Source organism: Topomyia yanbarensis, chromosome 2, assembly GCF_030247195.1.
Source record: "Topomyia yanbarensis strain Yona2022 chromosome 2, ASM3024719v1, whole genome shotgun sequence".
Lineage (NCBI taxonomy): Eukaryota > Metazoa > Arthropoda > Insecta > Diptera > Culicidae > Topomyia > Topomyia yanbarensis.
The window spans coordinates 366,938,458-366,963,793 of record NC_080671.1 but is presented as its reverse complement, the minus strand read 5'-3'; the positions used below and the strand labels follow the sequence as shown (position 1 = coordinate 366,963,793).

Here is a 25,336-nt window from a genome sequence, read left to right as displayed (position 1 = left end):
ATCTTGAAAAGCTCCTCCTATCTGATGAAGGCTAGACATTGAATATAGTATAGGGTAAAACGGTATAATACGCCCCACCGGGGCTAAATGCCCCTCTTCGATTCCCAGGATTCCTGAATTATCTGAAAAGTAAAAATGACTGATAACAATATCATTTCATGAAATCAACGTACTAAGTTAGTTTGGTATTTTTAATATGTTGCAAAACAACAATAAACACAAAAGTTTCAAAAGAACTACTTTTATGTAAGCTTCCACTTTTCCAATAGCATTACAACCAGGGTTGTTAATACGATACATTTTTCGCGATAATTTATCGGCGTTACTCGTTAACGATAATGTATCGTCATCGAAAACTCCGTTAACGATAATGTATCGTCGCCTTCATCGTCATCGTCGATAATTGTATCGTCGTATTCATCGTCATCGTCGGTTCATCGGTTATCGCGATACATTTTGCGTTACTTTCCCGTTTACTGGAGTTGAAGTTGATGCGGTTAACTTTCCGTAAATACCTATTGAAGGACATGTTGTTGGCAGTTGAAAATCAATAGTTTTGGACATTTTCTATGCACAGCGGAGAATTTTTTTTTTCAACTTTTCGGGAAAGTGTATTATACTGAAGGGAAAGTTGTTGGCAGTGGAAAATCAATATTTTTGGACATTTTCAATACGAAGAAGGGTCCGACGATGTGTCAAAATGGATTTTTTTTAACTTTTCGAGTAAGTTGGTGCACAGAAGAGTCCCAGGTGCACAGTGCGGTAAAAAGGTGATCAAAATTGTTTTGACCACGAAGAAAACAAATTTTGAGCTATTGTGTAATTAGTAATTTTTATCACGCAAAGACATATATTGAAAAAAACTACTAAACCACTATTATTAGGCCATTCACAAATTATACTACACATTTAAGTGGTGTGGTGATTAACAGATTTTATTATAATTTTAATTTAAACTAGAAGATTTTGAATTTTAAAAAGGAGAATATACATATTTCCAATGTATATTTTTTTCTAGTTGGGAAGCTTTTATCCTCTCCTCCGTTTCTTCTCTCCACTATGTAACAAGATGCTTCATGCTTCCTTCTTTTACCTTCAAATATGTAGTGTAATTTATGAACGGCCTCATAATAGAGTTTCAGTCGTTTTTGAATACAGTGAAGACCCGTTTTTATCAGCCATTGGTGAATTGACATTGACAAAATCAGCACATATCTTTTCTGATTCTGAAGAGACGATGTCGAAACGCAAACACCAAGACTAATATATTTTTTCCTTTCTTTTTAATAAACCGCAGTGGTTAAAATAATCTTCTTTAGTCCCTTGACAAAGCCTTATAACCCGTTCTGATTATTTAGTAAAAAATTTCCCTTAGGAGGTCTTGCAGTACAGTAGTATTATTTTTATATATTTTGCATCTCTCAGATAAGAAAGATATGCTAAAGAAGGAATTTACTCGAATTTGACTTGAACGTAGACTAGAGACCACCAAACGGTTTTGATAGTGTTTGTTTTACAGATTCGTCTTGGTGAAGCTATACCTGCGGAAATTTGTAACTTCCATACCAAAACATTACTTTTTGCCTACTAAATCATTCGATAACTTCTAAGTTGTAAGAGATACAAATAAACTAACATTACAAAAATTCTGTATTTTCTTATGCTGAACGAAATCTTTGAACATTTTGAAATTCTACAAAATTACCAGGAAAAGTATTTTGAAATAAGCAATTTTGTGGGGTATATTACAGAAATCTTCACAAACGTATAATTAAATCGACAGATAGACACATAGTCTCTTCAGCGAAGTTAATACTAAATATATTCTCAACAACTTTGCCAAAAAAAGTTTTTTTTTATTTTTATAAATGACCAAACAAACACTTGCTTCTCAGCTTTAGAGGGATTAATCACCTAACTAATACTTTTTAAATGCAAAAAATATAAATAAACTTTGCTGAAGACACTATAGCTAAAAGATGTTTTTCATGGTTCAAAGAATTTCTTTAACCTTTTTGCCATTTTGGAAACACTGTGCACTGGTGGATTCTACTGTTATTTGAAAATGTCCAAAACTATCGATTTTCAACTGCCAACAACCTGCCCTTCGATATAAAAAGTTCGTGAAAGTTGAAAAAATTTCTATTTTGACGCACCGACGGTACATGCCCAAAACTATTGATTTTCACTTATTAATAACTTCTTCAATATAATAAACTTTCCCTAAAAGTTGAAAAAAAAAATCCATTTTGACACATCGTCGAACCCCCTGTGTATTGAAAATGTCCAAAACTATTCATTGTCAACTGCCAATAACTTACCCTTCAATATAAAACACTCCCGAAAAGTTGACAAAAAATTCCATTTTGACACATCGTCGAACCCTTCCATGCATAGAAAATGTCCAATACTATTTATTTTCAACTACCAACATGTTCTTTAACAGTTATTTATTTCTAAACAATTGAAAGTTAGCCGCATCAACTTCAACTCAAATAAACGGGAAAGTAACGCAAAATGTATCGCGATAACCACCGATGAATTATCGACGATGACGATGAATCTGACGATACATTATCGTTAACGGTGTTTCCGATGACGTTGACGGGTGGTTAACGTTATCGACGATGACGATTAATTATCGATTAACAACCCTGATTACACCCAATTAAAAATAGTCGGATTCGATAGAACTATTTCAAGTAGCTTACTAGAATGTTATAGTTACTATCTTAGTTTATAGCTTGGCTTAAAACTATGTGTGTGTGTGTAAAACCAAAACGCCCCACCCATTGTTGTGGGGCATACTCACCGACTGCTGTGGGCCATACCGTCCTCTTGTTGTGGGGGGCACATTACACTTTCACCGGGGGCATTTTGCCCTGGGTGAAAGAAAAAACTAGAATTTAGGCATCTTTGAAAAATGTTTAATTGTACTTGTATCAGGATGTTTTTAATAAAAAATGAAATGGGTACTAACTTCTAACTAATATAACAATAAATTAGAGTAGTTAGTGAGAAGATCATAGCGTCGAATGGTGAAATATAGCTATTTTTGCTTAAGGGGGTCGTATTTGACCTGTTTACCCTATTATGTTGTAAAAGTAAGATAGACATATCATCTTAGTGTTTCGCAAGTAAACCTCTTTTCGCGTCTTGAATGAACCCGAATCCGCCTGGAAGGATTTTGAATTAATAAACTTTTTCGATTCTACGGAACTACTTCTGTGGTGGGCCACGGTTAAATAGAATTGCACATTGAAACTTTCTGTAAATCTATTGGGTGCTTAGCGATGCTTTTCCATGGTTGAACAGCGAAGCAGCTGTACACAAAAGTTGAAAGTGTCTTGAATGGAAACCAATTGATTCTAGTTTTCCACGATGCCGGAAGAGGTCTTTGTTTTGTATGTGGATTAGGTTAGTAAAAGATAACCGGAAAAATTCATGCCATTATTTCAAACCGCAGATCAATGGAGTCCAGTGAACAAAATAATCCGGATCAAATTTATACTCTCTAAACCTGTGGGAAAGTTAAATTGAACAGATGTGTTAAGTAGGTGATTATTTTTTATTTGCCAAACAATTGTATTGTAGGCTACAGTAACATAGATAGCTGTTGGTACACTTTGGGTTATTGGTTTTCTTCGAATATTTCAAAAATCCACCACCAAATAGTGCTAAAGACGTTTGTCAAAAACTAGAAATCGATTCGGCTATAAATAGAAGGTTGTGCACCTTTTAAGTACAAGTTAAAAACAACATTCAATATTTTGAATCAGTTATATTTCCAGTGCGATTTTCTACGTCTATGACAAAGAACAACTACAACAGTGCGAAAAAATCTTTTAAAATGCTTGGTGCCAGATGTATCAGATTCAACATTTTATTCACTGCCAAGATCCATTTGAGACATACACGTCAACAGTGTGTGTATTAATTTTACCATTCCCGCGAAGGTCTCGATGTTCAGTTCGAACATTCCGCCCGCCCGAACAGTAAACCCGCCATGAACTTGTCGCTGCAGAATCAATGCATTTTGGCGGATAGATTTGTAACATTTAAAATCGATGTCGCTGGACCGTGGAACCATTGAAAGCCAATCGATGGCGTACACGTAGCTTGCAATTTGATCATTCTGAAAACAATCATTTCCGTCAACAGCTATAAACTATTTCTAGAGAAAATTTTCAATAGGACGTAAGTAACATTGAGAGTCTCTCTTTGAGTACTTTCTCTTTCGTTTATTACGACGTCATTACAACACTTTGTACTAATTTTCCAGTACATATCGAAAGCCGACGGTTTTTACTACAATATTTTGCAAAGAAAAGAGTAGTAAATGTTGAAATGGCCGAGTAATGAACAGAAGAGAAAGACCTCAAAGAGAATCTCTCATTGTTACTTACGTCCCATTGAAAATTTTCTCTAGATTTTAGCTTCCAAATAAGAGAACTTACTACTTCCTCCAGCGAGGTAAACATTGAACAGCATAAATAAGTTTCGAACAGACACTGGACGGCGAAAAGTTGCATCGGCAAGCGATCAAACGACGGTCTCAGAAGTGTCAAAAACATACTGATTGAAATCATTAGCCCTGCTGAAGTCAGCAATACAAAAAAATTGATGCTCGCAATTGTTCGAAGCCGTTGATAGTTACTGGAAAAAATCGAATTTTTTTTGTAGAAATCCTACTTAAAACTTACACATTTGCATATTACTTTATGAATGACGAATGATGTGAAATGGCACTGCTGAATGAAGACTCCAATTGAGCCCAGTATTGCTTTTGTTGAAAAACTGACACCGGACTGGAGTCGGTTATTTCCAATCTTTCAGTGACATTACGGAACAGGGGGTCAAACTGGCGCACAACAATTGCCAGTTCCACACGCATAACCCTTAAAATTACCATGAACTCCTTGAAACTTAACCAGCCAGTGTAGCTCCACGGTACGGTGATTAGCACGAATGCTACATCAATTAGCCAATGAAGGGCGGTCGGTAGCATGTCCAACGAGAATGGGATTTTGAAGAGTTCGTCATATAAACCGGTGGTAAAGCACCAGATGAACATGTTGGTCGTGTTGTAGCAATACATCATAACTAGAAACTTGTTGTTCCAGATAAAAATATTTTTTCTCATCTCGTACGCATCTGCATCGTCTCGCTGGCAAGATTTTTCATTGATTTCTTGCTTCAACTTTATTAGCGTATCTCTGTGATAGGCGAGGGCGGCCGCCCGGAATATTGAAACGGTGAGAAAGAAATGCATATTCAGTATTGTCGCAAACTTTTCAATATCCTGAGCAATGATGGTACGGCAGAGGTGAACTGTGAAGCAAAGGTACTGTAGCATCAGCAAAACTTTCAACACTGCCCAGGCAATTCGCAGACTGGTTCGCTTCGACAACGGTGGTTTGAATTCTAGAAGTGAAGCAAACAAAACAAAAACAACAACTTTTATGTAGAGACCTTATGTGGGATGCAAACAGTTTTCCCCCTACCGAGCATAACACATGCTATATCCAAGGAGTAGAAATAGTCCCCATCGAGGCTAAACTCTGGAAATGGGTTGATATATTTTTTCAACTTTTCCATGCTCGACCCGCTGGTTTCCAGTGCCGACTAACTTGGTTGTTGGTTTTCCTCACATTAAGCATGCTCGTCAGTGGCGAGCTCTATTATAATGATATTTATGTAGGGTACAATCACTTTCTTTGAGCTGGTTCGATTATCTCAACGATTCTGTACTTTGCTATCGCCACAGGGATTAAATAAGCTGGCTCGTTTAGAGACTCTTTTTGCCTTAAGAAAAATTTTAATCCCTTGTGACATTTTATTTATTAACCTTTCTACAGACAAGAACGAGGCGTTCATATGTACGTTGGATATGAATGAGATGTAGTCCGTTTTCAATACAATTTGGCAACCGATTCCAGTTGGGGACCAAACTCTGGCCGATATCAATGTCGATGAAACGAGCTTCTTCTCTGCTTAATTCGTCGTTCAATCCGGGACCTGAAGAATTGCCTTTGGTTTCTGAGAAGACACATCGACGTTTTGGTGACTCATCTTCTGCTACAGTTATCTGACCAATGGCATTTTTTCGTTTTTGCTGGAAATCCACGAACATGCTTCCAATCCATAAAACGGGAAATGGTGAAATATCAATAACTATCGTGGAATAACTTCATTGAGCGCTCTCTCGAGATGGCGATTATGGAGTTACTTCAGGATCAGTGCAAGCAGTACCTAATCTATGACTAACATGGCTTTATATCTGGACGCTGAACAGCGACTAACCTGCCAAGTCTAGCATCCTACATAACAGGGAGTAGGGAATGTCGCGCTTAAACTGATTTGATTTAGACCAACTTATCCCATGTTTGACATATAACAATCGATAAAAATTGAAATTTGGATTAAACGGTTGATTTGCAGTTGTTTCGGTGCTAGCTCTCCGATCGAGTGATGAAGATTGCCACGTACTTAGTTTCACATAAGGAATTGCAGATGGAAGCTACTTGAGACCGTTGATGTTTCTGCCTTACTTCAATGACGTGTATTTAGTGCTGAAAACTCCTCGCCGGTTCAGTACAGACGATCTCAAAATATTTGGTCTCATCCGTTAATTTCAGGTTTGCCGATTTTTCCAAAAATAGCATGAAACCTTTGCTGAAGGTGGTGTAGCAAGCACTGGTGTGTGTGTACATCCGAAAAAGTGCCCACCTTACCTCAGAACTTTAAAACTGCCGAAAACTTATGGAGAAGGAAAGTCGATTGAGAGATAACGGGGGGAGGCAGTCCCTTTTCTACTGTCCTGGTTTTTTACTCGTCTGATGTGGTCACCCTGAATACCTGTGTACGAAAAAAATACACAATGAAAAAAATGTTATGTTATTGTTCAATAAAACAAAAAATTATGTTTGAAATTTAAATTCCAATAAAACCCATTTCTTTATTTTTTGTGTTTTGTCATTATTTGTCTATTCTTCATGAGTGAAGAAATAAAAAAGAAGTAACAAATATATCTGTGACTGAAAAAAAACTATTTCTTTTTGCTGTATTACACAGCATCTTTGAAAAGAATACTAAATTTGTTTAAATGTTATCTACTCTTCTATATATCTCCTTTTTCATAAAATAACATCGGTGCGCATAAACCAGTAGAATCTGAAATTATGTTTTCCGCTTAATGGTGTGACTTTATTAGCACTCAAGTTCTACTGCAGACACTGTTAAAATATGTCATTTTTTTACACAAGAAAATGTTTTTGGAAATCGACTTTCAGTAGGCCCCGTGCGAATCTAGAAACTTTGATGAAATTTTAATAGCTTTCTCTGACGTTTTTAGATCGATTTGTAGCTTTCAACAAAGCTGTAAACAATGAAATTGTCCATCAGATTCTCACTTTTGGTAATTTTTCAATGTCTATAGTACTACCTAGGGGCAAAAAGGTGAACCAGTTTCATTGAAAAACCTTAGTTTATAAATATAAAACTTTAAAATAAAAAGTTGTTCTGGAGCCCCCGACAGAATATTTTAATTTTTCTTTCAAATGAAAGGGAAAAGCCCATTCTATCACATGCTGAAGTTTTAACGACGCCGATTTTTTTTAATAAATTTATTCTACCAAACACACCGTGACAATATTTGGAAGACGCAAATTGCGATAGAAAACACAATACTGTAGGGAAATCACGTGCGCGGAAGATCTACATTCAACTATCTTGTCGTCATGGATGACGAGATTTATGTGAAAGCAGATTTGCGGTAGCTTCTTTTTCTTTACAGCGCGTCATAAGGTCATCTTGAAGTAAGCTGGAAAGCAGAAAAGGTCTAAGTTTGCTAAAAATCCATGATTTGGCAGGCAATTTGATTATGTAGAAAGTGGATTCGTGATAGCCGAAACGGTCAATTGGCAGAAGTACTTGATAAAAATGCTCCCAAATTCGCCTACTTCAACTTCTGAGATCTCACGATGGCTTTACGGTTTTCTGGCCGAATTTAATCTCAAATCATTACTGGAAACATGCTCTGGTGTGATGCAAGTCTAAGAAGGTCAATTTCGTGCCAATGGATCTTCATTCACTGAGCACACTGGAATTGAAAAATACTGGGCCATCAAGAAACATTTTAAGGAAGTGAAATCGAAAGTAAATCTGAGGAAAAAATCGATCTACACTCAATACAAGTTAGCCCAAATGTTGTACAATACCTTATGAGCAGTGTTAAAAGAAATTTTTGTATGCATTTGCATTTAAATATTGCTATGAAATTAACCAATAACCAAAAAATGACAGATCGCGATAAGGCGAAGAGAAATTATGAATATCATAATAAAAATGCTGATGTCATGAACATCGGTCACATCACTCCACGTATCAAATTCGAATGTAAATTCTAGAATATAATATCAAGATAACGTGCAAATAATTTACGAAAATCGTGACTAAGATTCTAAAATCACGAAAATCGTAACTAGGATGCTGAAATCATGAATATAACTCGTGAATCAATTATCATAAATCTTAACTAAGATCCTAAATTCATGAACATAAATCACTCTACTCGTGACTAAAATATCACGATAACGTTAATAGAAATTATGAAGATCTTTAAATCATGAATATAAATCACATTACTCACACATAAATCGTGACTAGTATCTTGAAATCATAAGCATGAATCACTGTACTTATGATCATAATGCCACGAAATAGAAATTACGAAAATCGTAACTACGATCCTGCAACCATGAACATAAATCACGCTATACTGACAGAAAAATCTGATAACAAACTCATGAATGAAATATCACGGTAACTTGATGAGAATCCACCAAAATCGCGAATAAGCTCCTGCAATCATGAACATCGTTTAACTGACGGCTGTGCATTTCCAAATTGTAAACAAAGATCACAACAAAAACTAAACATGTACAGGGAATAACCACAAAAACCCTATCAAACATTCGTATGTAACGCCATGTATATATTCGACGCGAACTAGTTTTTTGGAAACACAATTAATTTCATGAATACGAGATTCATTATTCATAATCTCAGTAACTTGGTCACGGTTTTTGTAAATCCTTCAGTTCACGGAATCGTGATATTGTTTTCATGGATTTATGAAAAACGCTCCAAAATTCCAAATATTTGACATGTTTGCACACCCAATCAGTTTGAACTGCGTTTTGATCAAGGTTTTCCTCGAGCGTCCGAAATATCAGTATTATTCAAGTGTAGCTGGATTTTGATAAAAGTGCCGGTTTCGAATTTGGAATAATACAAAGTTATGCTGACGGTATGTGCTCTATTTGTATTTATTGATATCAAAAGATATTATTTTGTTTGTTTATGGAAAATGTCAATAACTTCACACTTTTGTAACAGACAGTTTCAACACACGTTTTTGATAAATTATTGAAATACTTTTCTTGTTCACGTATGTCCACTATGATTCGAGACAATTTGTGTTCCTCGAACATTATACAAATCTTGACCGAATTTGCCCGTTTTTGATTAAGTGGAGACGGAGACGAATTATAAGATTTTCAGTTTAAAATTTGAATTTGAACTAAAAAGGGAATGCATAAGACGTAAATAATTTTGGTCGTTCATATTGAAAACCAACGAGGTGAACAGAAGTGATTGTCAAAGGTTCCAAATTTCAAAAAATAGATTATGAATGCCATGCTTTAGTGTTACCGGGAAGCTATTTTGATCATGCAAAGCAAAATAAATCTAGAGATGAAATATATGACTGGATACTGCGAGCGAAAATTAGTAGTGTAGTGCAAAAGAATACTGGAATCTTATGGCTTTGGCCAAAAAGCCGTGATTTGGCCAAAAAGCTCACTTTGGCGAACACTCCAGCTTGGCGAATTTGTTTGTGAGAAGGTTGTCAGTCGTAGTATGTCAGCAAGCAAGACAACACAACGTGGTTGCTCAAAACTATACCAGGAAGCAGTACAAGCATGTTCTGACCAAGTATGACGCATGTATTTGAATGGACGCTTCATCATAATAATAAACTTTGGACAAATCCTCAGTCTAACAATTTAAATAAAACTATGAATCTGTGGATTTCACTTGTTTTCGTATTTTTGTCATATTCATTTTTAGTCACTGCAATTTGCAAGCAAACTTGTCACTTTTCACTCCAAGGATTTCATCGCATAATCAGTTTATTTTTTATAACTTAGAAATATACTATTTTTGCTCTTTGGGAAATATGTGCATCGGACAATAATTGAACAATAATTGTACAGAGAGTTTAAAAGTTTTGTTACTATGTTGCATAATATTTCAAAATACATAGTTTGAAATGACTAATAGCATCAATTCTCATAAAAGCTTACCATCTAGACACCCAAACATCTCAATGCGAACAAACCAACAAATTCTATCATTTAACTACACACCGTTTAAAATTCGATACATTATAAACGTTATTGTCACACACTGGAACCATTAAATCTTCACTTATATTTAGATTCAAATGTCGGCCATTTTGTATCCGCCAATTGCATTTTGAAAATCTGATATCAAAATCGTAATCTGCGCTACAAAAAAAAACCGTGGTGTTACCTTTGCAGGTCAATCAAAACCAATTTCGACTTTTGGTCAGGTTTTTAGGGAAATCCGTCACTGTGCAATGTAGAGCCATTTGCTATTTGATTCCGTACACCATTTAACTCTCTAGTACGATGATTTCGCTTGCACAAGCGCTCCCACCCTATGTTTGTACCCACTCGGGTTAAATAGAAACGTCGGCCCTATCTATCACTTTGCCATAGCACCTTCCGAGTTTCGGAAAGACTTGAAAATATCTCTGACACTCATCACGCATCACTGGATCCATTGCATTATATGCCATATTGTCATACGAACTTCTTTACCAACGATTATAGGCAGCGACAAAGAATTTAGATGAACGAATTGTACAGCAATGTGATTGCTCTGTAACTAGGTGCAACAAGCCTGCTTAACACCGATTTAAAGATGGGACATACCACTCCCTCCACCCAATCCTCCGGGAAAATATCTTCCTCCCAGGACCAATACTCCTCCTCTTTTTCCTTGCAGCTCACAAAGTAGTTGATCATTACCCCAAGCAGCTCCATCATTCCTCAAGCGCCGATGTCCTTATAAATCTTAGGCAGATCCAGTGCTGGGAATCTGTCGTCAACTGTCCGCGTGTCCAGAGTCCAGACTCCAGACTGATTGTCCACTGCTTCGCTATTGAGATGCTCGCAATATATATACTTATACACCTTTTTTTAATAACTGGAAGAACGACCACATTATACAAATATTGTAATTATTTGGTTATTGACGTAAGTGCCAATACCCTATTTAAGACTTTTTTGGTGCTACCCAACGGAGAAATGGTGGGTGAAGCGAAAGCAATTATGTGAAAAAAAATCCTCCAGAGGGAGGATTCGAACCTGCAACCTGTGAGACTCCGGCCCTCTGAACAAACCCTTATTATGATGCCATCCTAGAAAGAACATTAAATTATCGCATTGGAGACTGAGATCGTGCCCTGCCTCCAAACCGAGATCACACACAACCGCAGCAACCTTGATCTAAAAAAATAGAAAAAGAAATACGACCACATTGTTATCAACAGAAGAAGATGGCATTACGGTTTTAACAAATATTATTGTATTTTGTCTATCGCCTGCGTTTCATCATCATCAGGCCGAAAAACAATTTCAATAATATCATAGTCAATTGATTTTGAACATTGAATCTCAGCACGCAACACGCTGCTCTACAATAGAAGAACCCCGCGCACATCACTACCAGACTGAGCATAAATTTGAGTAGAAAAGTGCTGAATTATATGCTTTTAAACAGCTTTGGAGAATAATAAATAATACGATAGCTACCTTTTTCAAACATTGGTCCATTCAAGCTGCCGTGATGCCACAAAACTTCCATAATTTTTTTTACAAATTCAATATATTGGAAGGGTTAAATTGGCCCCCAGGTTGGTATTTATCGAGTTATTGATATTAACAATCTTTTGGTTGATTTAACAATCTTTTAATGCCACTACATTGACTACAGAATCCATTTAACGAATCACAATAAAACATGCGAATTGCAATGCGCAATGTTTAAATATCGCCTAAATTTTCAGCGATAATTGCCCAAAAAAGTACCCAGAAAGTAGAAGCATTCCACATAAAGCAGTACTTTGGAAGTTACGTATAAGGCAAAGAAAACATTGGGTTAGAGTATTTTATTATTATTTGTCTTATCGTCTTCGAGCAAGCTCGTACAGACTAGGTAGTAATTTATATACTAATATTCAATACGGTGCAACATTACATTATACTAACAACAAAACATAACATAGTCAACATCAATTATTACGAATCTCTAACACAATTCTATACTAGTAGTTGTTGAAACTCTCGAAAGTAAATTCCTTTCGGCCAAGTTGATGGATTCAGCGCTATATCACGTAATTCCAGATCAATGCCTACTTTGAACGACACATACGGCATCGTCGATGTATCCTTCCACGGTGGTGCAAGTTTCTGCGCAGTAATCGTATCTTCTGTCTCTCCAATGCATTGTGAAACCATATCAATTACCTCTTTTTCGGTGACGGTGTTTTTTAATCTGGTAAGGAAAATCCAGCATTTCGTCGATGGTAAGACTTTTCTACTGTTCTCTAGAAGATTTCTCGAGCCTTGTACTAGCTTTGTCGATGACAGTGGGGATGATTGAGACGACACTGAAACATTGAATGAGCCGGAAAAACCGGCCAGCGTTTGATGGATTCCAGCGATTTCATTCTTCAGCGCCGAAATTTCATCGTGCAAATCTGTTTCGCACTTTTTAGCTCTTGTGTCAGTGTGGGTTTCGGTAGTTGCGGTGGCAGCAGTGATGTTGGGAGCGGCGGTAGCAGCAACGGTGGATCGAGATGAAAAACTGGCGATATCAATTAGCTTGCGTCTATCCCGAAATACCTCCATGTCGCGAACATTACACATTATTTCGCCACATGCAGTGCATAACCAGTAGATATTGAAATTATTGTTGCAGCTGATCGCCTCAGAACCAGTGATAGAAGCGCATTTTAGATGATAAACATCTGATCCGTCAGAACAAAAACCTTTACACACGATTGTTTCTTCATCGGGTGCGATCTTTGTGAAGCATTTGTTGCAAATCATTTTGACTCAACTGCGATTTCAAGAATAATAAAAACTTTTTGTAAATGCTCTTCTCTGCCACTAATGTATAATCACTTCATTGAACTTCAGAGAAATAGCAAACAGTAACAGAGTTAATTTAACAAGTAATTTTCAACAAAATTCACAGCGCGGAACAGAAGCAAAACAAACGGGTACGAGTGATTATACGATAAGGTTGTACTTGATAAAAGAAATCCTTTTATTAGTTCTGATGTTCTTTATACCATTCCCGAGAAATATTAGTTTGTTTGTAATTTGCTTATTTTTTTTAAATATCACTAGCTCTGCACAGGAAATCGATGATTTTTTGATCTGGTTAGCAGGGATCGTAGTGTCATAAAATATTGTTTCTTATATTCAACTGAAGTGCCTCATACCTACGTGCACATAAAAATGGCGATAAAAAGTGCTTTCACTCTGCGGCTATAAAATTGCACGGCCAGCTGTGAGTGCTATCGATTCCCAGAGTTATTGTTCATAATCGCTCACTAGGTGCTGAACGTTCTGAATATTATATTTAATCACAATAAGGTGTACCGTATTCATAATTTATGATTTGTCATTTTCTAAGCCAAGTTCAAATCTATCACAGTGCAAAACAGGGTCCTGCTTTGGTTTAGACTAATGAGATTACAATCGAAATGAGCCCGGCTTGATCGTAATTTATTATTTATTGTTATCAATTTTATTATTATCAATTTTTAAATAATAATTTTTACAATGGCATGTTCAGTCCCTGCCGGAAAAGTTAACTACATGGGTCACTAAATTTTCGATTGCAAATTTTTCAGTTATTGAATGAATATCGTATACCTATGAAAACATAGGTTTTGGTAACAAATTGAAATATTAATAGTAAAATGTGGTCATCAAGACAAAATTAGCAAATCCCTATCTATATTAGGGGGCAGGTATATTTGCGATGTTAAAATGCTGTTTATCACCAGATATAAAATAAACCAAAGTATAAAAAAGTGCTACAATGAAGCGAAATCGGATAATATTAACACGTGCCACAGATCGATTGAAATTTTATATAGAAAATATATGTAAATATATGTAGATTGATTAAACATTGAATATACGTAAATTGATTAAACATTTAAATACGGAGAAGTTTATAAATCCCCCGCTGCCCTATTTTGGCGCACCTATTTAATCGAAAATATTTAAGTGGTATCAACAGCTGCAGTATATAAAAATTACAGATCAAGTTACCCTGTCGAGTCACACTGGAGGCGATTAACGCGAACCGGATGTAACCGTGTTGTTCAGCGACCGTATCCAACGAAAATTTTAATTTGTATTTTCTCGTTTGCTCTCCTCTTTCCAGTACATCCGCCACAGAGCTCATATCGAGGAGAGGTGTATTTTCACGCCGGCACTATGGATCCGTGGATCAGGTAAGCTAGCTGGGATGGGTGCAGCGGGGCTTGGAAAAGCTCATTAACGGGGCGGTTGTAAATTGCTACAGCAGGTTTTTAACTATTGATGATCACATATTTAAAAAGTTTGGTAGCTATTCAACAAAAACTTGTTTTATTTCACCTAGCGATTTGCCCATAGTGAAGTTATAAAAGGTTCAAAAATAGACTAAATAAATCTAAAGTCAGTCAAAACTCGTTACAAAGTATTCAACGCTGTTTGGTCTCTTCGAAAAAGTTGTGTGTTTTTTAATGATAAAGAATACCTTCGAACATTGTTAAAGCGGAAAATCAAAAACAAAAAAGTTAAAAGTAATAATAATAATTTTAGGAGTTTATCATAGAAAACGTCTCATAACTCTACTGTGAGTGACAAAGACAATTTGCGTTCTGCAAAATACATAAAAATACTCTTCACCACATTTTTTTTCAAGGACGGCCAAGCGCTATCAATTTAAAAATAATATTCAATTTAAAAATAATATTGCAACAAAAAGCGCCTTTTATACGCCTTTTACACAAACAAACATATATAATTGCTAATATGGTCATTTTTGACTCCAATGAATTAAGTACCTTGAAAAGCTGTTTTTAACCGCTGTGCATTGGTAATGTATGGCTTTATTCTTTTTTGTAGTTCAGTTGTTTCGGAAAATTCGATGGTCGATGACGAAATTAGATTTAGGCAGAATTTCTGCGGATCATTACACTGTTCAACACAAGTTCGGAGAGCAGAACCAAAAAAATGGCAAAAGTCTGGGTCCCAGGAAACCCCTTGTGAAAACATTTGTGAAAAATGGAATGGGGCTTCACAGTTTAAAACTAAAGTTTGTATGAAGAACTAGGGGTGTTCAATAGGAAAAATATCAATGAAAATGTCCATCTTAAATTTTCGCATAAAATCTCACATAAAATGCTTATTACATCGAAAAAGGAATCTTTGAATATTGATTTCAAAATATTCGAAAAAATCCAAAAGGGAGAGTACATAAAATGTTAAAAATCGAAAAAAAGTCGGAATATGTCTAAAAATAGCGTGAAACATCAGCATTTAGTGTCAAAATAAACAAAAACCGCTATAAACAAATGGCAGCCCTAAGTTTGCACCGCTAAAACAACAAAAATGATCCATAAAAAATTGAAAAACGATCCATAAAAAAGTTGTCCATGTTCCATAAAACAAAACTGAAAACCATAAAACAGTGTGAATGATCCATAAAAAGGGTGATTTGATCCATAGATTATGTAAAATTGAACCATAAAATGGTCGTAAAAGAGCACTAAAATAGTATTAAAAGAGCAATTAAAATCAACCAATGCCCCATGAAAATATTGGAAATGTTCCATAAAATGATACATTTTGCGCCATAAATTAACTGACATTGATCCATAGAATATTAACAATGTACATTAAAACACGTCGATATGTTCCATAATATCGACCAAAATGTTCCACGGTATTACAAAATGGAGCAATAAAATGTTAGAAAAAGTTCCATAAATTTGATGAAAATGTTTGCTAAATAATTTTTCTTGGTCCATAGAAGATGTAAAAATGAATGATTCATATATCGAATGTTAAATTATGGTTCATGGATATTTACAAAACGATCCATAAGAAAAGAAAATGTTAAAATCCATTAATATGTGCTTATGTACTAGAAAAATTAAATTTAATGAATTCATGCGATATTTTTGCTATTCGAACTAATAATAAAATTTTTTACATTTGGTTGTAATGTCAAACTACAACAAACAATGCATACATTATAGTTCCCTATCCCACTAGTCAGGTAACTGACCTTAGCTAACCTGAAATCATTATGGCAACTCTTTAAACGGCAGGGTATCTATGATATTAGCGCGCTGAGAGTTATTAGACCACTGACACAGGCTGGCATGAGTCGCAAATACCAACTATCTGAAGCGAAAACGGACACTTTATACACGAACACTGACTAATGTGGCTACGCCACATCGCTTTCTAGTGCACTGTCCGACTTCGCTGCCGCTCAGTCGGCTTTTAACTAGCTATAGCACCTATGTTTAAGTAAACCGGGCAAACGAGAGGACCACAGGTTCGCTTGCAATTCCACCTACGGGCCAAGCCGCATCACACTAGCTCCCAGTATAAGCTCATTTGTTAAAACACTGTCACTGTTATGAGTATTATTAAGCACAACTTATTTTTTCAGTTTACCATAAAATTTCGCATGAATTCATTAAATTTAATTTTTCTAGTGCATAAAGCACATATTAATGGATTTTTACATTTTCTTTTTTTATGGATCGTTTTGTAAATATCCATGAACCATAATTTACCGTTCGATATATGAATCATTTCTAATGTTCATTTTTACATCTTCTATGGACCAAGAAAAATTATTTAGCAAACATTTTCATCAAATTTATTGAACTTTTTCTAACATTTTATTGCTCCATTTTGTAATACCGTGGAACATTTTTGTCGATATTATGGAACATATCGACGTGTTTTAATGTACATTGTTAATATTCTATGGATCAATGTCAGTTAATTTATGGCGCAAAATGTATCATTTTATGGAACATTTCCAATATTTGTATGGGGCATTGGTTGATTTTAATTGCTCTTTTATTACTATTTTAGTGCTCTTTTGCGACCATTTTATGGTTCAATTTTACATAATCTATGGATCAAATCACCCTTTTTTATGGATCATTCACACTGTTTTATGGATTTTCAGTTTTGTTTTATGGAACATGGACAACTTTTTTATGGATCGTTTAACAATTCTTTATGGATTATTTTAAATATTTTATATGCAAAAGTACGAACGTTAAATTATGGTTCATGGATATTTACAAAACGATCCATAAGAAAAAAAAATGTAAAACGATCCATTAATTTGTGCTTATGAACTAGAAAAAATAAATTTAATGAATTCAAGCGAAATTTTATGGTAAACTGAAAAAATAAGTTGTGCTTAACAATTCTCATAACAGTGACAGTGTTTTAACAAGTGAGCTTATACTGGGAGCTAGTGTGATGCGGCTTGGCCGTTGGACGAGGCATTGATTAACCCGTAGCTGGAATTGCAAGCAAACCTGTGGTCCTCTCGTTTGCCCGGTTTACTTAAACATAGGTGCTATAGCTAGTTAAAAGCCGACTGAGCGGCAGCGAAGTCGGACAGTGCACTAGAAAGCGATGTGGCGTAGCCACATTAGTCAGTGTTCGTGTATAAAGTGTCCGTTTTCGCTTCAGATAGTTATTCAGATAGTATTTGCGACTCATGCCAGCCTGTATCAGTGGTCTAATAACTCTCAGCGCTCTAATATCATAAATACCCTGCCGTTTAAAGAGTTGCCATAATGATTTCAGGTTAGCTAAGGTCAGTTAGCTGACTAGTGGGATACGGAAGCTGGAGTTTAACTATAATGTATGCATTGTTTGTTGTACTTTGACATTACAACCAAATGTAATAAACTTTATTATTAGTTCGAATAGCAACAATTTCGCATGAATTCATTAAATTTAATTTTTCTGGTGCATAAGCACATATTAATGGATCGTTTTACATTTTCTTTTCCTATGGATCGTTTTGTAAATATCCATGAACCATAATTTAACGTTCGATATATGAATCATTTCTAATGTTCATTTCTACATCTTCTATGGAGCAAGAAAAATTATTTAGCAAACATTTTTATCAAATTTATGGAACTTTATCTGACATTTTATTGCTCCATTTTGTAATATCGTGGAACATTTTGGTCGATATTATGGAACATATCGACGTGTTTTAAAGTACATTGATAATATTCTATGGATCAATGTCAGTAAATTTATGGCGCAAAATATATCATTTTATGGAACATTTCCAATATTTTCATGGGGCATTAGTTGATTTTAATTGCTCTTTTATTACTATTTTAGTGCTCTTTTGCGACCATTTTATGGTTCAATTTTACATAATCTATGGATCAAATCACCCCTTTTTATGGATTATTCACATTGTTTTATGGATTTTCAGTTTTGTTTTATGGAACATGGACAACTTTTTTATGGATCGTTTTTCAATTTTTTATGGATCATTTTTGTTGTTTTAGCGGCGCAAAATTAGGGCTGCCTTTTCAATACGCTCGGTGTATACATAAGAGGCGTTGCGGCAGTAATGAAAATTTGAACATTTAGCAATTATTGTCACCTGTGGTTTTTTGGTATATCATTTTCAATATCCTAAAGCAGATTTTAGATCAATAAAAAATCGATTTTTTCTAATTCTACTGTGGTGTAACCCCTTAATTAAGGGTAAAATCTGTTTGTTATGTCACCCAATTCTCAACACTTTCAAACTAGTAGGTTGATCGGTCACAAAAACGCTGGTTTTCTTGCCACAGGAACAGATTCCTTGCCACACCACAATTTTTTTCTTAAAAGCAAACTTGAATCTGTCGTGAGTAGAAAGAAGCCTTGTAGAATTTGAGCTCCAGGATTCATTCAAAATTGGGTTTTCGCATAAGGTTCATCGTCGTTCAAGACACATCAATTGAGCTTTATCATTACCTGGTCGCACAGCACACGTGCTCGGACATTGACCGCTGTTTATTGATTGGGGATTCGGTTGGGTTGTTTATTTTCTTTTATTATTGCTACTATCTAACCTGGGCGTACTTCTTTTTGTTTCTTGGGTGGAATCATTGTCAGGTTTGCCTTTGCTACTGGTTGATTTGTTCAGCTTACCTTCTCCCTCGCTCGTAGTTGCGTCTATGTGGTCGTTGCTAGAGCAGCTCTGGATATCACTGTTAGATGCTTGGTGCTTTTTGTGTTCTCGAGTGACTCTTATATAACCGTCTTCTTTATTGTTTAAAACTTCTCGGTAATTAAGTGAATGTTTTAGCATTTATAGATTTTCAAACGCGGTCTCAAGTATTAACCCACCGTTCGCGCGATCATGAATCGGTCCCGTCTGGAAATCTCTACCCTCGAACCTAGCAGTCTAGCCTCATGCCTTCACTGGACCAATAAAAATGACGCTAATATACACTAGATAACATGTTCCATGGCGACATTACCGGGAACTCTAATGATATGGGAGAACTCAATCTCTTCTTGCATCTGAATCGTACACTGAAAATTATTAAAAGATTCACGGTCCGTGCGCGATCATCTATGAACACACGCGAATATGTGAATAGACACACGATTACAAAATCGAATTTACACACGCGAAGTAACATACAGGCGATAAACACGTTAACATACAAATGCTTGAGTTCTTCGCGATCCTCCACACAACCTTCACCTGTGATCTCGTCAATATGATAACATCCCAGTGATAAGGTGAACGTCTCAGCACTTTTCCTTTTCAAACGTGGTCTCAAGTGTGAACCTACAAACTCACGCGCTCGCGCGATCATGACTCGGTCACTTCCGGAAGTCTCTATCCTCGATATCAGAAGTCTAGGTCCATGCCTTCAATTGGAGCAATTAAAAAAGAAAGCTCTCATATCCACTGGACAACACGTTCCGTGGCGGAATAACCGGGAAGCTCTAGTGGCATGGGGTGACTTACTCCCTGTCAGAATATACACCGAAAACTAAATATCAGAATGATGGTCCGCGTGACCATCAAAGAACACACGCGAATATGTGGATGGCCACGCGGTTACAAAATCGAATTTAAACACGCGAAGTCACATAGACGCGAGCACACAATAACATACGAACGCTGAAGCATTTCGCGATCATACACGTACACTTATGCCCGCAATCACGCAAACTTTGATAACACCCCGGTAATAAGGTGAACGTTTTAGTACTGTAGAAGTTCAAAACGCGGTCCTAAACGCAAACTCACAAACGTTCGTGTTCGCGCCATCATGAATCGGTCACGCCCGAAAATCAAGTTTCAGATTCGCGCGCGGTCATCCAAAAACACGCGAATACGCTAAAGGCTCACGGTTATAAAATAGAATTTATACACTCGAAGTTGAATACACGTTAGCACACGTGACATACAAACCCACACGTGATCGAACACGTTAGCGTACAAATGCTCAAGTCCTTCGCGATGATACACGCGATCGCGAGGTCTCTTCGACAGCACATATCTGAACCGTACAATGAATATTACATTCAGAATCACGGCTCGCTGCGATTGGCTTTAAGCAGTGTTTGAGTGGGCGACATTGCTTGTCTCGTCTGCAATTGTAGTGTGTGATTCTGACGGGGAGCCCTTCCGAGAACCTAGCTCCTGCTGGAGTAGGACAACTATCGAAAGAATATAATTGATACCATTTTAGTTGTAGTCTCAGTTTGGTTACTGTTATCAAGTTTTTTCGAGAATCATTGCTGCTTTTCCCTTTGCTTGTTTGTCGTCTGTAAGAACAATATTTGAATTAAGTATAGGTCAATTTAGACCTATACTTAACATTTTCTTAATTTTTCGACTGGAAGACTGGAAGACTGGAAGACTGGAAGACTGGAAGACTGGAAGACTGGAAGATTGGAAGATTGGAAGACTGGTAAACTAGAAGACTGGAAGAGTGGAAGACTGGACGACTGGAAGTCTGGAAGACTGGAAGACTGGAAGACTGGAAGACTGGAAGACTTGAAGACTAAAAGACTGGAAGACTGGAAGACTGGAAGACTGGAAGACTGGAAGACTGGAAGACTGGAAGACTGGACGACTGGAAGACTGGAAGACTGGAAGACTGGAAGACTGGAAGACTGGAAGACTGGAAGACTGGAAGACTGGAAGACTGGAAGACTGGAAGACTGGAAGACTGGAAGCCTGGAAGACTGGAAGACTGGAAGACTGGAAGACTGGAAGACTGGAAGACTGGAAGAATGGAAGAGTGGATGAGTGGAAGACTGGAAGACTGGAAGAATGGAAGAGTTGATGAGTGGAAGACTGGAAGACTGGAAGACTGGAAGACTGGAAGACTGGAAGACTGGAAGACTGGAAGACTGGAAGACTGGAAGACTGGAAGACTGGAAGACTGGAAGACTGGAAGACTGGAAGACTGGAAGACTGGAAGACTGGAAGACTGGAAGACTGGAAGACTGGAAGACTGGAATACTGGAAGACTGGAAGACTGGAAGACTGGAAGACTGGAAGACTGGAAGACTGGAAGACTGGAAGACTGGAAGACTAGAAGACTGGAAGACTGGAAGACTGGAAGACTGGAAGACTGGAAGACTGGAAGATTGGAAGACTGGAAGACTGGAAGACTTGAAGTCTGGAAGACTGGAAGACCTCCTTCTCATCTCAGGAAATTCGAACCAAAGGAGTGAAATGAACTTTCTTCACCAAGTCGCTCCCAATTACTTATAAAAACCCCCTTCAAACTAAAACGGTTGGTACAGTTGTTCACGTTTCTTCCTTATTCAAGGTTCGAAATGATTTATTGATTAAATTCTTCGTAAACTGAATAATTTGATTGCCGTATAATTCTGAATCATCTTCTATATTGTATACTCCACAGTTGGCCTGGTCGCTTTAATGGTCGTGTCACATACAATATGTGCCACAAAAATCAATATTGACAAGAAAAATTATAGACGAACGTCCGCAAATTTCCAAGATCCCTACATGTGTTGGCTGTGTAGACTAGACTAGACTAAAAACCGGTGTTTTACTTCAACTCTGGTTACGTTCTTTACCATCGCGTTACCCTGCCCTGTCTGATCAGGACCGAAATGCTTGTCTATATTAAAAACATTTCAAGTTTTTCTGATGTCAACTCTTTTCATAAATATTTTGCAAGTGGTGTGTAGGGTATTTTACAGTGGTTGTTTCAGGGGCTGGGGCGTACTTGGGTCAGGACACCACACCCCGGAGTTTTTCAACTTGTTGAGAAATTTTAAATTAGTATTGAACTCAATTTCAAACCTTTTATTTCTTCTTAAATTTTCATTAAATGAGGTTATTATGTATTACGCATTGTATAATATTCATTTCAACATCGAAATTTCAGACCCCCTCTGAGTTTCTTTCCGGATCCGCCCCTGTTCTTTTACTACGATTTAGACTTTGGGTGCAATCAGTACGCAAATTGATGCAAAATGCATTTCTCACCGAAATCGCTTCGATTCAACAAATAACAGTTACAACAAGTTTAGTACTAGAATTTTTTATGTATTTCAACTAATATATTGATTTAACATGTAAAAATCTAAATGCCAATAAGGACTGCATTCATTGCCGAGATGTTTATATATCGATGATACTCGACAATAGTTTTACAGTATAGCTCAAAATATTCCTGAAACGAAATTATTTACATTATTCTGGTGCCCGTATTATTTCTTCAAACTTAGTCGTCATATGCTGAAAACAATATGATTAAAAAATGATCAGGCGAGATCGATAAAATTAAATTATTAGGATAATAATCATAAATCTATTCTAAATGAGCTCGAAGTGGTAAAGGTTGGATTCCTGCGAAATATAAGAAAATAAGAGAAAGACAATTCAATTAGTAACTCACGATTAGGAAAAATATAGATTTTATTCGTAATCTGGTAGTAATCGTAATCCTCCTCGATCTCATCCAACTGGTCGTGGATGTTCGGATCATCACCCATATACTGACTATCACTGGCTTCCCTCATGCGCGAGTGTTGACTGTTGCTGATCTTCTCGTTGAAACTCCTCAAAATATCGTCGGGAACTTTGGGGTAGTTGGTCTGGTTCGGTGGATACTCAAAACCTAGCTTCAGCAGCACGTGAGCTTTGATCGATTTGAGCGAAGCTTTGGCAAACACGCTCCGAAACTGGCACGCCGAGCAGTGGAACGGATGCTGTTCAAATCTCGGATGACTATTCGAGGAACTGTAGCTGGCTTTCAAATCATCCGGATCGTAGTTCCGTCGGTGGACTCCGGCAATTTTGTCACTCATTGTTCTGTAATGAGTACCGTTCAGGTGGTTGTCGTGTTTGATGACAGTCTCTTCCGAGGATGAACTCGCATCACTGCTGTCATAGCAGTCGGTAACCGGAAGGATTCCCATGGTAAATTTTAACAACAGCATCAAATAAACGCCCCCCGTTAGTGACCGAACAATGTTCCGATTGTTTGTGCACCCAAACATTTTGCGTTTCACGTAAATGACTTCACACTGCCGTTCTTTTCGAAAAGCTGTCCACAACATCCTTTCGTTCAGTACACTACCGATATGTGACCTTTCATGTCGTTTTCTTCCGATACAGGAACAGGATCCGAACGACCAATAACCCAAACACCTTGCCGCTTCGGTTATCACAGACAATGGAATATATAATCTAACTCACAGTACTAGATTTGTTTCAGCCACTGCACTCAACTTGTTATATTTTTCCCCGTGGAACAGTCAACACACCCGACACGATTCAGTTGCTGTTGAGAATGAAAGCGAAGCTGGTCGGCCGATGCGCCTTTTATAATTGTAGATCTGAGGGCGAATGGAATCAAGATTGAATCAATTGCGATTAATGGACGCAGTGAACCAATTGATGATGCTGTCTCTGTTCGAGGGTGCGAATTTCGTGGCTGCTGGAAATTCTGGGAACTTCGCTTGCCAGACTATGCGCCGGATAAGGTCAAATCAATTAGTAGCGAGAGCTCTTTCGTTCACTGCTATATAGAATAAACGAGAAACATGTGGGAACTTTCTTTTACATACCGTTCCGTTTCTAACAATGTACATCAAGTGCTTGCCACTTAGTTCATGTTTGATCGGCAAGGGTCAATCAGTGTTCTCTTTCAATTTTGCTTTATTTGTTGTCACGTTCGGCAAGAGTCAGTACTTTGCATATAAGAGAAAAATGAATGAATGTTTACTATTCTTTGACAAATATTTCAACCAGCATGAATGCAAGCATTGATTGGACTTCTGCCATCAGCTCTATTTTCACCTCCGCGATTGGAAAGTGTGGCTGGTGATATCAATACAAAACATCCAGTGAATATAATGAAGTTGAAATTCAGGATTGATGAGGTCTGATGAATATTATTGTTTTCAATAAATTATAACGCTTCATTCACGGTGAAATTGCGATATATATAGTTGCATTTGTTTATGTTTCTGCTAGGTATTTACCTATCAAAATAACTCTGAATCAATGATTTTAATTGGAGATTTTTTTTAATCTATTCTCATGAACTCGTTTTAGTAGGACATACATATTGATCGACCCTATTCAGGATCAATCATATCTGAAAGGGGTGGATGACAGCACTTTGTTTCATAATCGCCTCATAACAGCGACTTGGAATAGGATTAAATACTGATCGAAGAGTGAATCTATTATTTCGGGACAATTATAGTTACTAGTGCTTGATATGGCAATCACAATAAAATAAATATAATAATAAATAATAAATTCTGCGAATATTATGATTTATTCAAGATGCTGATAGAATCATGTTCCTTTTAAATGACATCCGGAGTAATGGTCTCATGAATATTCTGCTCTGAGTACTAGTGGACTTTGACACAATATTGCTCTTCTTCCATTGTCCCCTTCAACAATTGATTCTTGCTCAGAATTCCAGCGGCATATTGTTGATAACAAATCACGAAGAAAAGAAAAGTGTAGGTGCTAGCCGATTTACAGGTATAATCAAACTTAAAGAAATTCAGCTGGACACGTAATCACAAAAAACTTCACCGAGAGCTAAAAAACACTTTTGTTCGTCATTTTCAGTTTGTGACCACGGTGC

At 36.8% G+C, this 25,336-nt stretch overlaps 2 protein-coding genes across 9 annotated transcripts in view; one reads left to right on the top strand and one right to left on the bottom strand.

Moving 5' to 3' along the window:
- The window catches only part of LOC131684449 (GTPase-activating Rap/Ran-GAP domain-like protein 3), a 446,130-nt gene that overhangs the window by 295,152 nt on the left and 125,642 nt on the right, over window positions 1-25,336 (top strand). For all 8 annotated transcript variants that reach the window (XM_058967345.1, XM_058967344.1, XM_058967342.1 and 5 more), the window contains one exon: window positions 14,557-14,626. In XM_058967345.1, coding sequence (XP_058823328.1) covers window positions 14,557-14,626 — 70 coding nt within the window. The remainder of the gene's footprint in view (window positions 1-14,556; window positions 14,627-25,336) is intronic.
- On the bottom strand, window positions 3,762-5,641 carry LOC131684450 (uncharacterized). Its single transcript, XM_058967351.1, has 4 exons — window positions 5,505-5,641; window positions 4,719-5,424; window positions 4,458-4,656; window positions 3,762-4,135 (listed from the first exon to the last, which is right to left on the bottom strand). The coding sequence occupies exons 1-4, from the start codon at window positions 5,596-5,598 to the stop codon at window positions 3,884-3,886; spliced, it is 1,251 nt and encodes a 416-aa protein (XP_058823334.1). The 5' UTR covers window positions 5,599-5,641; the 3' UTR covers window positions 3,762-3,883.